Below are 12288 nucleotides of genomic sequence, written 5' to 3'. Positions count from 1 at the left end.
ACTCAGCCATTTCAAAAAAAATGAAAATTTTCTATTTGTGACAAAATGGGTGGATCTAGATGGTATTATGCTAAGTGAAATAAGTCAGAAAAAGTCAAATACTGTATGATCCCCTTTATATGGGGAATCTTAAAAAGAAAAAAGAAAACAGATTCATAGACAGAGAACAAATGGGTGATTACCAGAAGGGGATGGTGGGGGCAAAAGAGGTGAAGGGGATTAAGAGGTACAAACCTACAGTTATAAAATAAGTCATGGGATGTAATACACGGCATAAGGAATAGGTTCAATAATATTGTAATAACTTTGGAGACAGATGGTTACCAGACTTAATCATGGTGATCATTTCATAATGTATGCAAATGTCTAATCACTATGCAGTACACCTGGAATTACCATAATATTGTTCCTCAACTGTATTTCAATTTTTGTCCCTTAAAATTTACCACCTTAACCATTTTTATGTGTATTTTGCCGCAATAAAAAAATTGGGGAGAAAAAGGTCATCTCAGAGAGGCCTACTCCTCAGAGCACCCTGATCTTTTTCTTTTAAAGTCTGTAATGTCTGTTTATTTATTTTTATCCAAATAGCTTTCTGACCCACTTCATGGATGCTGAAATGAAGCTGTTTGAGGGCCCAGTTATGGAAATTCCAGGTGTCACTGCTCCCCCACCCCCACCAGGGTTTGAGTGGAACCTGAGGGTGAGAGCTCCCGCCCATGGCTGGGCCAACAGAGACCTAGCGTCCTGTGCTTTGTGTGTCCCCGTGCTGGCGAGGGAGGCAAGAGGCTCTCCTGGCCCCTCAACTCTGGCCCCTTCCAGCCCCCAGCACATCCTGCCCAGCCCTTCCTTCTGCGTCCTGCTGGCGGAGCCCTCAGACACCCCTGGGACCGATTTCTTCTCCCTAGGCCCCAGGTGCCTCCGTTCACCATTAAGGTCAGCCCCAGCTGGTGGGCACCCCGACTGGGGGCGAGGCCGTGACGTTGCCCCACCTCTGCAGCCAACCCAGCAAGGGTGTGAGGCTCCCCAGACACACAGGCGACCCGAGGTCACACACCCGGCGGGTGGTCGTCGTGATGCCTAGGGCCCCGCACTCCGTGTGGGCGCGCATCACGACTGGGCAGTGGCAGCCGAGAGTCCTAAGCCTAGAAAAGCCGACCGTCGCGGGCTACCGTGGGAGCAGGCGCTGGTCTGCGGAGGCCGGGCGGGGGCGCAGATGGGGAGCTTCAGGCCACGGGGACAGGCGGCGGGACCCGGGTGGGGCAGAGGGCTCCGGCGGGCTGGGAGTGTGTCAGGGTCGGGCCAGGGGGCGAGCCCGAGGGTGGGTGCAGGCTGGACGGCAGAAGGAGGGCTCTGGGGCCGCAGAGGGGCAGAAGACTGGGGTGGGCGCGTTCGCAGGGACCCCCTGCTGGACCCGCTGTGGGGTGGGAAGGGAGAAGCAGCTGACTGGGGCTGGGGGGAGTCACGGGGAGGGAGGGTCATGAGGCTGGTCTGGGGAGTGTTGCGCTCGGTCCCGGGCTCCGGGGTGGGCTCCTGGGCCAGCTGCAGTGGGACCCTTTAGAGCGGGTGGGGGGCGGGTTGGTGGCGCCACGCCTCCCCTCCTCCCCACTAAAAACATCTCTGCCTCCCAGCTGCGTGACCTTGGGCTCTGTTAAATGGGCTTATAACACGCCGAAGTGGTAGGTGTTTTCAAAGTAGTAAATAAGATACTTCGTGCCAAGCTGCTTAGTACTTGGTCCTGGTTTACAATCTCCACACTCCCCTCAGGCCTTACCTCCCCTTATGTGAGGAGCAAAGTGAGTCTCTTAGAGACTAAGTAAACCACTTGGGGGTCCCACAGCAGGGGAGTGGCCCCTGGGATTCCAAGCCAGGTCAGCTCAGAGCACAAGGCTTTTGAGGGATTCTGGCTGAGGGCGTGTCCTGGATGCCTCGTGGAGGTGCTGGGGCTGGTTCAGTCCTGTCCCCTTGGGCCAGTTCTCTCCCTCTTGGGCTTCAGTTTCCCCATGTGTTGAATGAAGGAATAGCAGAGCATGGTCTCCACGACTGGGTTCTGAGGGGGGGCCTGGATGCTGCTCTGGGGGGCCGTGTGCAGCCACACCTCCAGGTGCAGGGCCACAACTTGGCTCTCTCAGCTGGTCCCTTCACTGCTGCTGGTTCTGGCACTTGGGACTGGGCAGTGGGGGTCAGGCCAGCTGCGGAGACTTCCTGGGTCCCGAGGATTTTGGTTTCATGTAGTGCAGGACCAGGCTGGGCTGTGGCCTCCTGAGCTTGTGGAAAGTGGGCTCAGGCCCGGGGTTGGGGGTGGGGTGGGGGATGGAATGGGGCCTCTCCCCTAACGCTGTGATGGGCAAGTGGCCAGGCTGAGGGCCTGGGAGGCCTAGAGCTGCCCCCCCACCCCATGAATAGTCTCTTCCTAGGGAAGTGAGGCTTCCTACCAGGCCTCCCCTGAGCCCCGTTGCCCACACACCCCTGTGCTTGGTCTTGACGTGGTCCCAAGGCTGCCTGACCCTGAGCTACCCCCTCCCTTACATCTCTTCACCTTCCTCGGGGACTTCTGCAGCCCCACCTCTCTCCCTTAAACCCCCAGCCCTGCAGGGACTACTGAGCTGCCCAGGCCAGTGCTGAGGGCGCCTCAGAAGATGACGATGCCCACGGGCTGAGGAAGGCAGGCCTGATGACCCTTAGCCACCCCCTCACCCTGTCTGGTTCACCCTCTCTCCTGCGTGGTATAGAGCTGGTGGCTTGATGGGGATGGGTTCTGAGAGCACCATGTCTGAACAATGCCTGCAATAGTAAGCTGGGTTTCTGGAAGATTCTGTGGTTGAACATAGCCTCTGGGCAGGCCCTCCCTGAGCCAGGCAGAAGGAATGGTTCCTGGGATAGCAGGTGGCACTGCCTGGGACTTTCCACATGCAGGACCAAGGAAGGGGCTGAGCGACAGCTGTCTCCCCCAACACCCCCCACCCCCCAGTATTCACCCTGGTTGGGTGCTGCCTTAGCCTGGTTCCAGGACCAGGCCTCCCCCTGTCACCGGAATCCATCACGTTCTGTGGAGCCTTGCAGCTTACAGAGCTCTCTCACCATGTTGTCTCATGTGGCAAAAGTGCGATGAGGCCCAGGCTGCTGGGCCTGTTTACAGGAGGGCTGCTCCCGGATGGGAAGATGAGTGGGCGGGGGAGCATGGGCTCAGTCCCTGTGTCTGAGCGGGCCTCTGCCTCCCCCTGACTGGCCAGTGGGGAGTAGTCCTGGTGCCCTAGTAACAGGAGAGGAGCCGGAGGAAGCCACTGTGGGCAGATCTGATGTGGGTCCCCTGCCTCTGAATGTCCACTCTGTGGAGGGAGGGCATCAGGGCCCCACCCCCAGGCCATCTCAGGGAGCCCCTGTCCCAGGGACTTTTCTGGGTTGAAGCTCCAGAAGCCCTTGCTGCTGTCCTAGGACATAGTGGGATTTGAATATGGGCCATCCTGTCTGGGGGCCACCAGACCCCCAATCCTGTCTTCCCACTTGACATCCCTCAGCAAGGTCTTCAGGGCCAGGAACACCCCTGTCCCTTGTCAGGCAGAGGAGAGATCCCCACGCTGAGTCACCCTCCCCCTCCGGGTCTAACCTGGCCCCTGCATCCCAGGGGGTTGAAACCACTCTAACATCTTAACTGCCACCCACCCCCCCCAAAGAAAAAAAGGCCCAGCCAAAGCCCAGGTCAGAAAAACCATTCTTGTTGGTTTAGTTATCAACCTCATCTGGGAGGGCTGGGGACTTGAAAACAGGAAACGACCCGGGATGGGGTTTTGTCACTTCACATACATACACGTGCGCCCACGCATGCACTCGTGCTGACCACATCCACAGCAAGTGGGCCCTGGAGGGGTATGTGTGGAGACACTTACTGGAAGCCTGAGAATAAAACAAGCTGTGCAAAGACAGTGGACCACCAGGACACACACCCAACAGAAGGGGGTTCTAGGGGCCCAGGAGAGGAGAAAGGCAGAGTGGACTTGGGGTCCCTCTCATCGAACTCCTAACGCCCCTCCATGGCTCTGCGCCCCAGACAGTCCGGGAGCGGGATGAGGTCGGTGCCGGCGTGGAGAGGCCTCTTTTCTGCTTGAGCGTAGAGTCGGTTCTCAACAGAGATGAAGCTGCTGCGAGTGGAGGCCGGCAGGGGTGCCCAGGGGACGGGGCTCTGGCTGGGGAGCGGCGCCCACCTGGGTAGGGGCTGGGGTGGGAGGACCCGGTGCAGAGTTGCCGGGCTGAAGTAGCTGGTGTTGATGGTGGCATAGGGGATGTGGAGAGAGGTCAGGGAGGCTTGGCCGGCTGCCTGCAGGGGAGACGGGGAAGGAAGCTCAAGTGAGGCTCCACCTCGTGGCTCCCCACCTCCAGTCCCCTCCATTCCCCTCTCCAAAGCCATCCCCCGGTCCTCACACTTGCTCTCCTCTGTGTCTGGGGGCTGCTGTGGCTGGGTGGCTGAAGCTTCATGACAGACCTGGGAGAGAGTTAGGAGGGTCAGAGGCAAAGCATGTGGCTGGCCCAGTGCCCTGGGGATTTGGATCAGCAGGGGCTGGGTCTCACCAGTGCCTTTGCCGACGCAGGAGGTAGAGGAGGTAGACGCAGCCAAAGAGAAGGACCCCCGAAACCCCCAAGATCCCAGCCAGGTCAGCTCGCAGCATGGTGGCTGGAGTAGGAGCAGGGAGCCCTGTGCACAGGGAGAGACATACCGGTTAGGTGCCTGGCACCCCCAAGTCCCTCCCTGTCCTCCCAGGGCCCCCTCTCCTCATCAGCCCCACCTTGGTCTGGGCTGAGGGAGATGTTCCCACAGGCCTCCTGGGAGCCCTCGGGGAAGGAAGTAAACTTGCAGCAGAAGGTGGTGTTGGGACTGGAGCTTCTCGCCTCGGACTCTTCCAAGGTGAGGGAGATGCTGGTTCTGGTTTCCCAGTGGGCCCGGCAGGCAGGGTTCCAGCGCTGGGTGCCGAACTTTGGGTGCAACACAGCCAGCGTGGTCCCTCCGGCACCATCGGGGCCCCCGTAGCTTACAGTCACCAGGGAGATAGAGCCAGATCCCAGGAATCCACAGCGGACAGTGAAGGACGGGGACTCGGTGGCCTCCATCTGAACCTGCACCCACACCTCAGGAATCCCTGTGGGATATGGGCACAGGAGCTAGGACCCAGGCCTGGGTCTCTGCCCCATCCCCATGGCCTCTGCCTCTCTCTGGCCCCCACTCACCAGCAGTGATGCAGAGAGTCAGCAGCGCCAAGAGCAGGCCCAGGGCCCGGGGCCTGTCCATGGCTCCCCTCTGGCCCAGGCTCTGGGGGCTGCCGTGGTGGGGACAGCACCTGTGTTTCCGGTCTCATCGCAGGAAGTTTTTACGTGTGAGCGGGCCCTAGGAGCGCTGCTTAGTGCTGTCCGCAAACCTGCCCCACTTCCTTCTCTGTCTTCCTCAGGGTGGTGAATCCAGGGTCGAGGACCCCCTCCCTCAGGAGACTTAAAGTGACAGTGACAAGGTTTTCCCTGTCCCCAGGCTGTGCTGTAGTGTGAGCAGGCTAGTGGCTCAGGCTCCCTTCCCAGCCCTGCCTTAGGGTACCAACCCTGGGCAGGCTCTGGGGAAGGGCGGGAGGGGGAAGGGAACAGACGCCACAGGGGGACCTGAGATGTCCTTCCCGTGGGAGGGAGGGCCCCCCTGGTTTCTCCTTAGGAAGAAGGCTCTGACACCCGCCTCACCCCCAGCTAAGGGGTAGGGAAGTGGTGGAACTTGGGAAGAGGAAGACCTGTAAGCAGGAGAACCAGCAGGGGAGCTGCCTAAGGGGCAGGCACAGCTTGACCAGTGGCTTGCCTACGGAACTCTGCCCCATCTGCAGCCTTCCTTCCCACAGCTGAGGGCAACTGGTTTCTAGCTGCAAAGGCCAAAGGCGCATAGCCACCTGTGACTCTTCACGCATCTCCAGCCCATCAGGAAATTCTGAAGGCTTCCCATCCTGACCACCTGACCTCTTCTTACCACTCCCACCTCTCGGACACAAGCCATCTTTCCCTGCAAAGTGTTGCTGTAAATTGCTTTCCTGTGTATGTTCGTTTACAGAATGAAAATTGACCAGCATGCTGCTGTAAGCAGTGACAAGTGATCAGAAGGCTTTGTGTCCTGTCTCATCCTGTGCTGAGCTTGCATCTGGAGTGAGAGGAGCTTGGTGAGCTCAAGCTTAGAGCCACGGGTCTGTGTTGAGGACTCCTGTCCAGGGTGTGGTGAGAACTGAGAGGTGGCCCCACCTCAGGGCTGTGGTCCCCTGAGGCCTGCCCTGCACACATGCCCCTGACTCAGCATCTCTTCTAATCCTGTGGTGTTAGCCAGTCGGCCTCTTAAGTAAACTCTACCACCCCATCCACACCTGAGAGGCTGGATAAGCAGGGCCTCCAGTCACTTCACTGCTCCCAGCCCAGGTAGCATTCATTCTCTCAACCCTTTGAACTTCTCTCAGGCTCGGTGTGCCAATCTCCAAACCTGACTCTGACCCACTCTCACCACTTCCTCCACTACTGTTCCCGACACAGGGGAGGCCTGTGCAAAACCCACCCACTTCAAGGAGGCCCAGCCCAGCGTGGGTGCCAAGCAGCTGGGCACGTGGGGCTGCCAACCTCAGTCTCCCTAGCCTGGAAGACCCTTATCTTCTCCCCAGTTTGCAAGGGTCAGATCAAATCCCACCCACTCCAGGAAGCTGAACTGAGTGAGCTTTTCCTTCTTGGACAACCATTGCACAGATAGCGGGCCCTAGGTGGTGGCTCTTTTATTAACCTCCACACAGTCCAAGTACACATAGAGGAGCTCAATACTGGGTGATCAATGGATGAATGAAAAGCCATGGCACGAAGTTAACTACTCACAAAATTTTCCATTTTTTTTAGTCTTGTAAGCCACGTTGTCCCCAGTAAGTTCTCATTGTATAAGATTCAAAAAACAGAGTAGAAAACATTACTGTTTTTCACCAGCCTGCCCATTTCCCTTTTCCCTCCCCATTTTAATTTTCAATAAGGCTAAAATTATCAATCTTTTATTGTTTCTGGATTTTGTGTATTGCTTAGGAGGGCCAAATTATAAAAATAACTTTATAGTTTTCTTTTTATGATTAACTCTTATGAGGGTTTATTTTTAGCCCATGAATAATTTTAATTTGGAGGTGGTGTTATTTTACAATTTAGGTGGACAGCCAGATGCCTTCAAACTACTTGTTGAATAGTCACTTGCCATCTTTTAAATTTATTATTATTATTGATGTATAGTTGAGTTACTAGTTTCAGGTGTACAACACAGTGATTCAAATTTTTAAGTAATTATACTCCACTTAAAATTATAAAATATTGGCTATATTCCCTGTGCTGTACAATCCTTGAAGGCTTATTCTTTTTTTAAACTGAGGTACAATTAAGGTACAAAATTATACAAGTTTCAGATGTACAACACAGTGATTCACAATTTTACAGGTTATATTCCATTTATAATTATTATAAAATAGTGGCTATATTCCCTGTGTTACACACTAGATTGTTGTAGTTTATTTATTTTATACATAGTAGTTTGTACCTCTTAATCCCCCACCCCTATCTTGCCCCTCCACACTTCCCTCTCCCACTTGGAACCACTAGTTTGTTCTCTATATCTGTGAGTGCTGCTTTTCTACTATATTCACTAGTTGTATTTTTTAGACTCCACATATAAGTAATAACATAGAGTATTTGTCTTTCTCTTTGTTTATTTTTGGCTGTGTTGGGTCTTTGTTGCTGCGCACGGGCTTTCTCTAGTTGCAGCGAGCGGGGGCTACTCTTCATTGGGGTTTGCAGGTTTCTCATTGCGGTGGCTTCTCTTGTCGGGAGCACGGGCTCTAGGCGCGTGGGCTTCAGTAGTTGTGGCGTGTGGGCTCAGTAGTTGTGGCTCGCGGGGTCCAAAGCGCAGGCTCAGTAGTTGTGGCGCATGGGTTTATTTGCTCCACAGCATCTGGGATCTTCCCAGACCAGGGCTCAAACCCATGTCCCCTGCACTGGCAGGCGGATTCTTAACCACTGTGCCAGCAGGGAAGTCCGTCTGACTTATTTCACTAAACATAATACCCTCCAGGTCCATCCACACTGTTGCAAATGGCAAAATTTCATTCTTTTTTATGGCTGAGTAGTTTTCCATTGTATATATGTACACCACACTTATTTATCCATTCATCTGTTGATAGACACTTAGGTTGCTTCCATATCTTGGCTATTGTAAATAATGCTGCTATGAACATTGGGGCGCTTGCATCTTCTCAAATTAGTGTTTCATTTTCTTTGGATATATGCCCAGGAGTGGAATCGCTGGATCATATGGTGGTTTTATTTTCAGTTATTTGAGGAACCTCCACACTGTTTCCACCAATTGGCTGCACTAATTTACTTTCCCAACAACAGCGTACAATGGTTCCCTTTTCTCCACCTCCTCACCAACATTTGTTATTTGTGGTCTTCTTGATGCTAGCCATTCTGAAAAGTGTGAGGTGATAACTCATCGTGGTTTTTATTTGAATTTCTCTGATCATTAGTGATGTTGAGCATCTCTTCATGTGCCTGTTGGCCAATACTTGTCTTCTTTGGAAAAATGTCTATTCAGGTCTTCTGCTCATTTTTTAATTGTTTTTTTTTTAAAAAAATATTGAGTTATGGGACTTCCCTAGTGGTCCAGTGGTTAAGACTCCGTGCTCCCAATGCAGGGGGCCTGGGTTCGATCCCTGGCTAGGGAACTAGATTCCGGATGCCACAACTGAAAGATCCCGTATGCCACAACGAAGATCTTGCACGTGGCAATGAAGATCCCGCGTGCTGCAACTGAGACCTGGCGCAGCCAAATAAATAAATATTTTTTTTAAAGTATTGAGTTATACAAGCTGTTTATAAATTTTGGGTATTAATCCCTTATCAATCATATAATTTGCAAATATTTTCTCCCATTCAGTAAGTTGTTTTTCTGTTTTGTCAATGGTATTTTTTGCTGTGCAAAAGCTTTTAAATTTAAATAAGTCCCACTTGTTTATTTTTACTTTTATTTCCTTGGCCCTTGGCAAAAGATTTAAAAAATACATTGCTATGATTTATATCAAAGAGTGTTCTGTGTTTCCTTCTAGCTTTATGGTTTCCGATCTTACGTTTAGATCTTTAATCCATTTTGAGTTTATTTTTGTATGGTGTGAGAAAGTGGTCTAATCTCATTCTTTTACATATAGCTGTCCAGTTTTCCCAGAACCACTTATTGAAGAGACTGTTTTTTCCCCACTGTATATTCTTGCCTCCTTTGTCATAGATTAATTGACTGTAAATGTATGGGTCTATTTCTGAGCTCTCTCTTCTTTTCTGTTGATCAATGTGAATGTTTTTGTGCCAGTACCATACCATTTTGATTACTGTAGTTTTGTAGTATAGTCTGAAGTCACAGAGCGTAATACATCCAGCTTTGTTCTTCTTTCTCAAGATTGTTTTGGCTATTTAGGGTCTTTGTGTTTCCATACAGATTTTAGAATTATTTGTTCTAGTTCTGTGAAAAAAAATGTCATTAATATTTTGATTGGGATTGCACTGACCTTATAGATTGCCTTGGGTAGTATGATCATTTTAATAGTATTCTTCCAACCCATGAACATGGTATGTCTTTCCATCTGTTTGTGTTGTCTTCAATCAATTTCTTTCAGCAGTGTCTTAGTTTTCCAAGTACAGGTTTTTTATCTCCTGAGGTAGATTTATTCCTAGGAATTTTATTCTTTTGATATGACTACAAATGGGATTATTTCCTTAATTTCTCTTTCTGATAGTTTGTTTTTAGTGTAGAGAAATGCAGCAGATTTCTGTATTTTAATTTTGTATCCTGCATCTTTACTGAATTTGACGAGTTCTAGATTTTTGGTGGCACCTGTAGGATTTTCTACATATAGGAAATCATTAATCATGCCATCTGCAAACGGTGACAATTTTACTTCTTCCTTTCCAATTTTGATGTTTTTATTTATTTTTCTTTTCTGATTATTGTGGCAAGAACTTCCAATACTATTGTTGAATAAAAGTGGTGACAGTGGGCATCCTTGTCTTGTTTCTGATCTTAGAGGAAGTGCTTTCAGCTTTTTACTGTTGACTATGATGTTATTTGTGGGCTTATCATATATGGCATTATATCAAAGTATATTCTTATACCCATTGTGGAGAGTTTTTTTTTTTTTTTTTTTTTGCAGTACGCGGGCCTCTCACTGTTGTGGCCTCTCCCGTTGCGGAGCACAGGCTCCAGATGCGCAGGCCCAGCGGCCATGGCTCACGGGCCCAGCCGCTCCGCAGCATGTGGGATCTTCCCGGACCAGGGCATGAACGCGTGCACCCTGCATCGGCAGGCGAACTCTCAACCACTGCGCCACCGGGGAAGCCCAGTGGAGAGTTTTTATCATAAATGGATGTTGAATTTTGTCAAAAGCTTTTTCTGCATCTATTAAGATGATTATATGCTTTTTATGCTTTAATTTGTTAATGTGATGTAACACATTGATTTGTAGATACTGACCCATCCTTGCATCCCTGGGATAAACCCCATTTGATCATGGTGTATAATCCTTTTAATGTATTGTTGGATTTGATTTGCTAGTATTTGGTTGAGGATCTTTGGATCTATGTTCATCAGTGATATTGACCTATACTTTTCTTTCTTTTTTGGTGATATCTTTGCTTTTGGTATCAGGGTGATGCTGGCTTCATAGAATGAGTTCAGAAGCATTGCTTTCTCTGCAAATTTTTTGGAATAGTTTGAGAAGGTTAGGTGTTAACTCTTCTCTAAATGTTTGGTAGAAGTCACCTGTGAAGTTACCTGGTCTTGGTCTTTTGTTTGTTGGGAGTTTTTTTAAATTACTGATTCAATTTCATTAGTGATCACTGGTCTGTTCATATTTTCTGTTTCTTCCTGGTTGAGTCTTGAGAGATTGTACATTTCTAGGAACTTGTCCATTTCTTTTAGGTTGTCCATTTTATTGGCATATAGCTGTCTAGTAACTTTTTATAATCCTTTGTACCTCTGTGGTGTTGGTTGTAACTTTTCCATTTTTGTTTCTGATTTTATTGATTTGGGCACTCTTTTTTCCTTGATGAGTCAGGCTAAAGGTTTATCAATTTTATCTTTTCAAAGAACCAGGTTTTAACTTCAATGATCTTTTCTATTGCTTTTTAAATCTCTATTTCATTTATTTCTGCTCTTTAGGATTTCTTTCCTTATACCAACTTTGAGTTTTATTCTTCTTCTTGTAGTTTTAGGTGTTAGGTCAGGTTGTTTGATATTTGTTTCCTGAGGTAGGCTTACATCACTATAAACTTCCCGCTAAGAACTGCTTTTGCCATGTCCCATCGATTTTGGATTGTTGTGTTTTCATTTCCATTTGTCTCCAGGTACTTTTTAATTTTCTCTTTGATTTGTTTTCATTGACCTATTGGTTATTTAGTAGCATTTGTTTAGCCACCATGTGTTTGTGCTTTTTGCAGGGTTTTTTTTTTTTTTTTCCTGTAGTTGATTTCTAGTCTCATAGCATTGTGGTTGGAAAAAATACTTGATATGACTTCAATTTTCAAAAATTTGCTGAGACTTGTCTTGTGGCCTAGCATGTGATCTAACCAGGTGAATGTTCCATGTGCACTTGAAAAGAATGTGTATTCTCCTGCTTTTGGATGGAATGTAATATATATATAAAGTCCATTTGGTCCAGTGATTCCCTGATTTTCTCTCTAGATGATCTGTCCATTGATATAAGTGGAGTGTTAAAGTCCCATACTATTACTGTTACTGTCAATTTTCCCCTTTATGTCTGTTAATATTTGCTTTATGTATTTAGGTGTTCTATGTTGTGTGCATATATATTTTTATTCATTGTTATTGGATTGATCCCTTGATCATTATGTAATGTTCTTGTCTCTTGCTCAGCCTTTATTGTAAAGCCTGTTTTGTCTGATACAAGTATTGCTACCCCAGCTTTCTTCTGATTTTCATTTGCATGGAATACTTTCCATTCCCTCACTTTGTGTGTCTTTAGATCTGAAGTGAGTCTCTTATAGGCAGCATATATACGGGTATTATTTTTGTATCCATTCAGCCACTGTATGTCATTTGATTAGAGCATTTAGTCCATTTACATTTAAAGTAATTACTGATAGGTATGCACTTATTGCCACTTTCTTAATCGTTTTCTGGTTGTTTTTATAGTTCTTTTGTTCCTTCTTCTTTTGTCCTATTCCTTTGTGAATTGATGACTATCTTTAGTGTTA

The 12288-nt window shown here is 48.8% G+C and overlaps 1 protein-coding gene across 1 annotated transcript; it reads right to left on the bottom strand.

Moving 5' to 3' along the window:
* Window positions 1-4018: 4018 nt before the first annotated feature.
* PVRIG (PVR related immunoglobulin domain containing) lies at window positions 4019-5499 on the bottom strand (the record flags this gene model as incomplete). The annotated part of the gene is made up of 5 exons (XM_082857590.1): window positions 5221-5499; window positions 4782-5132; window positions 4567-4690; window positions 4420-4480; window positions 4019-4315 (listed from the first exon to the last, which is right to left on the bottom strand). The coding sequence occupies exons 1-5, from the start codon at window positions 5279-5281 to the stop codon at window positions 4019-4021; spliced, it is 894 nt and encodes a 297-aa protein (XP_082713716.1). The 5' UTR covers window positions 5282-5499.
* Window positions 5500-12288: the final 6789 nt, after the last annotated feature.

The sequence above is a fragment of the Leucopleurus acutus genome (assembly GCF_964270905.1).
Source record: "Leucopleurus acutus genome assembly, chromosome: 16".
NCBI classification, from domain to species: domain Eukaryota; kingdom Metazoa; phylum Chordata; class Mammalia; order Artiodactyla; family Delphinidae; genus Leucopleurus; species Leucopleurus acutus.
The sequence above is the reverse complement of the archived record's forward strand: the minus strand, read 5'-3'. Positions and strand labels throughout refer to the sequence as shown.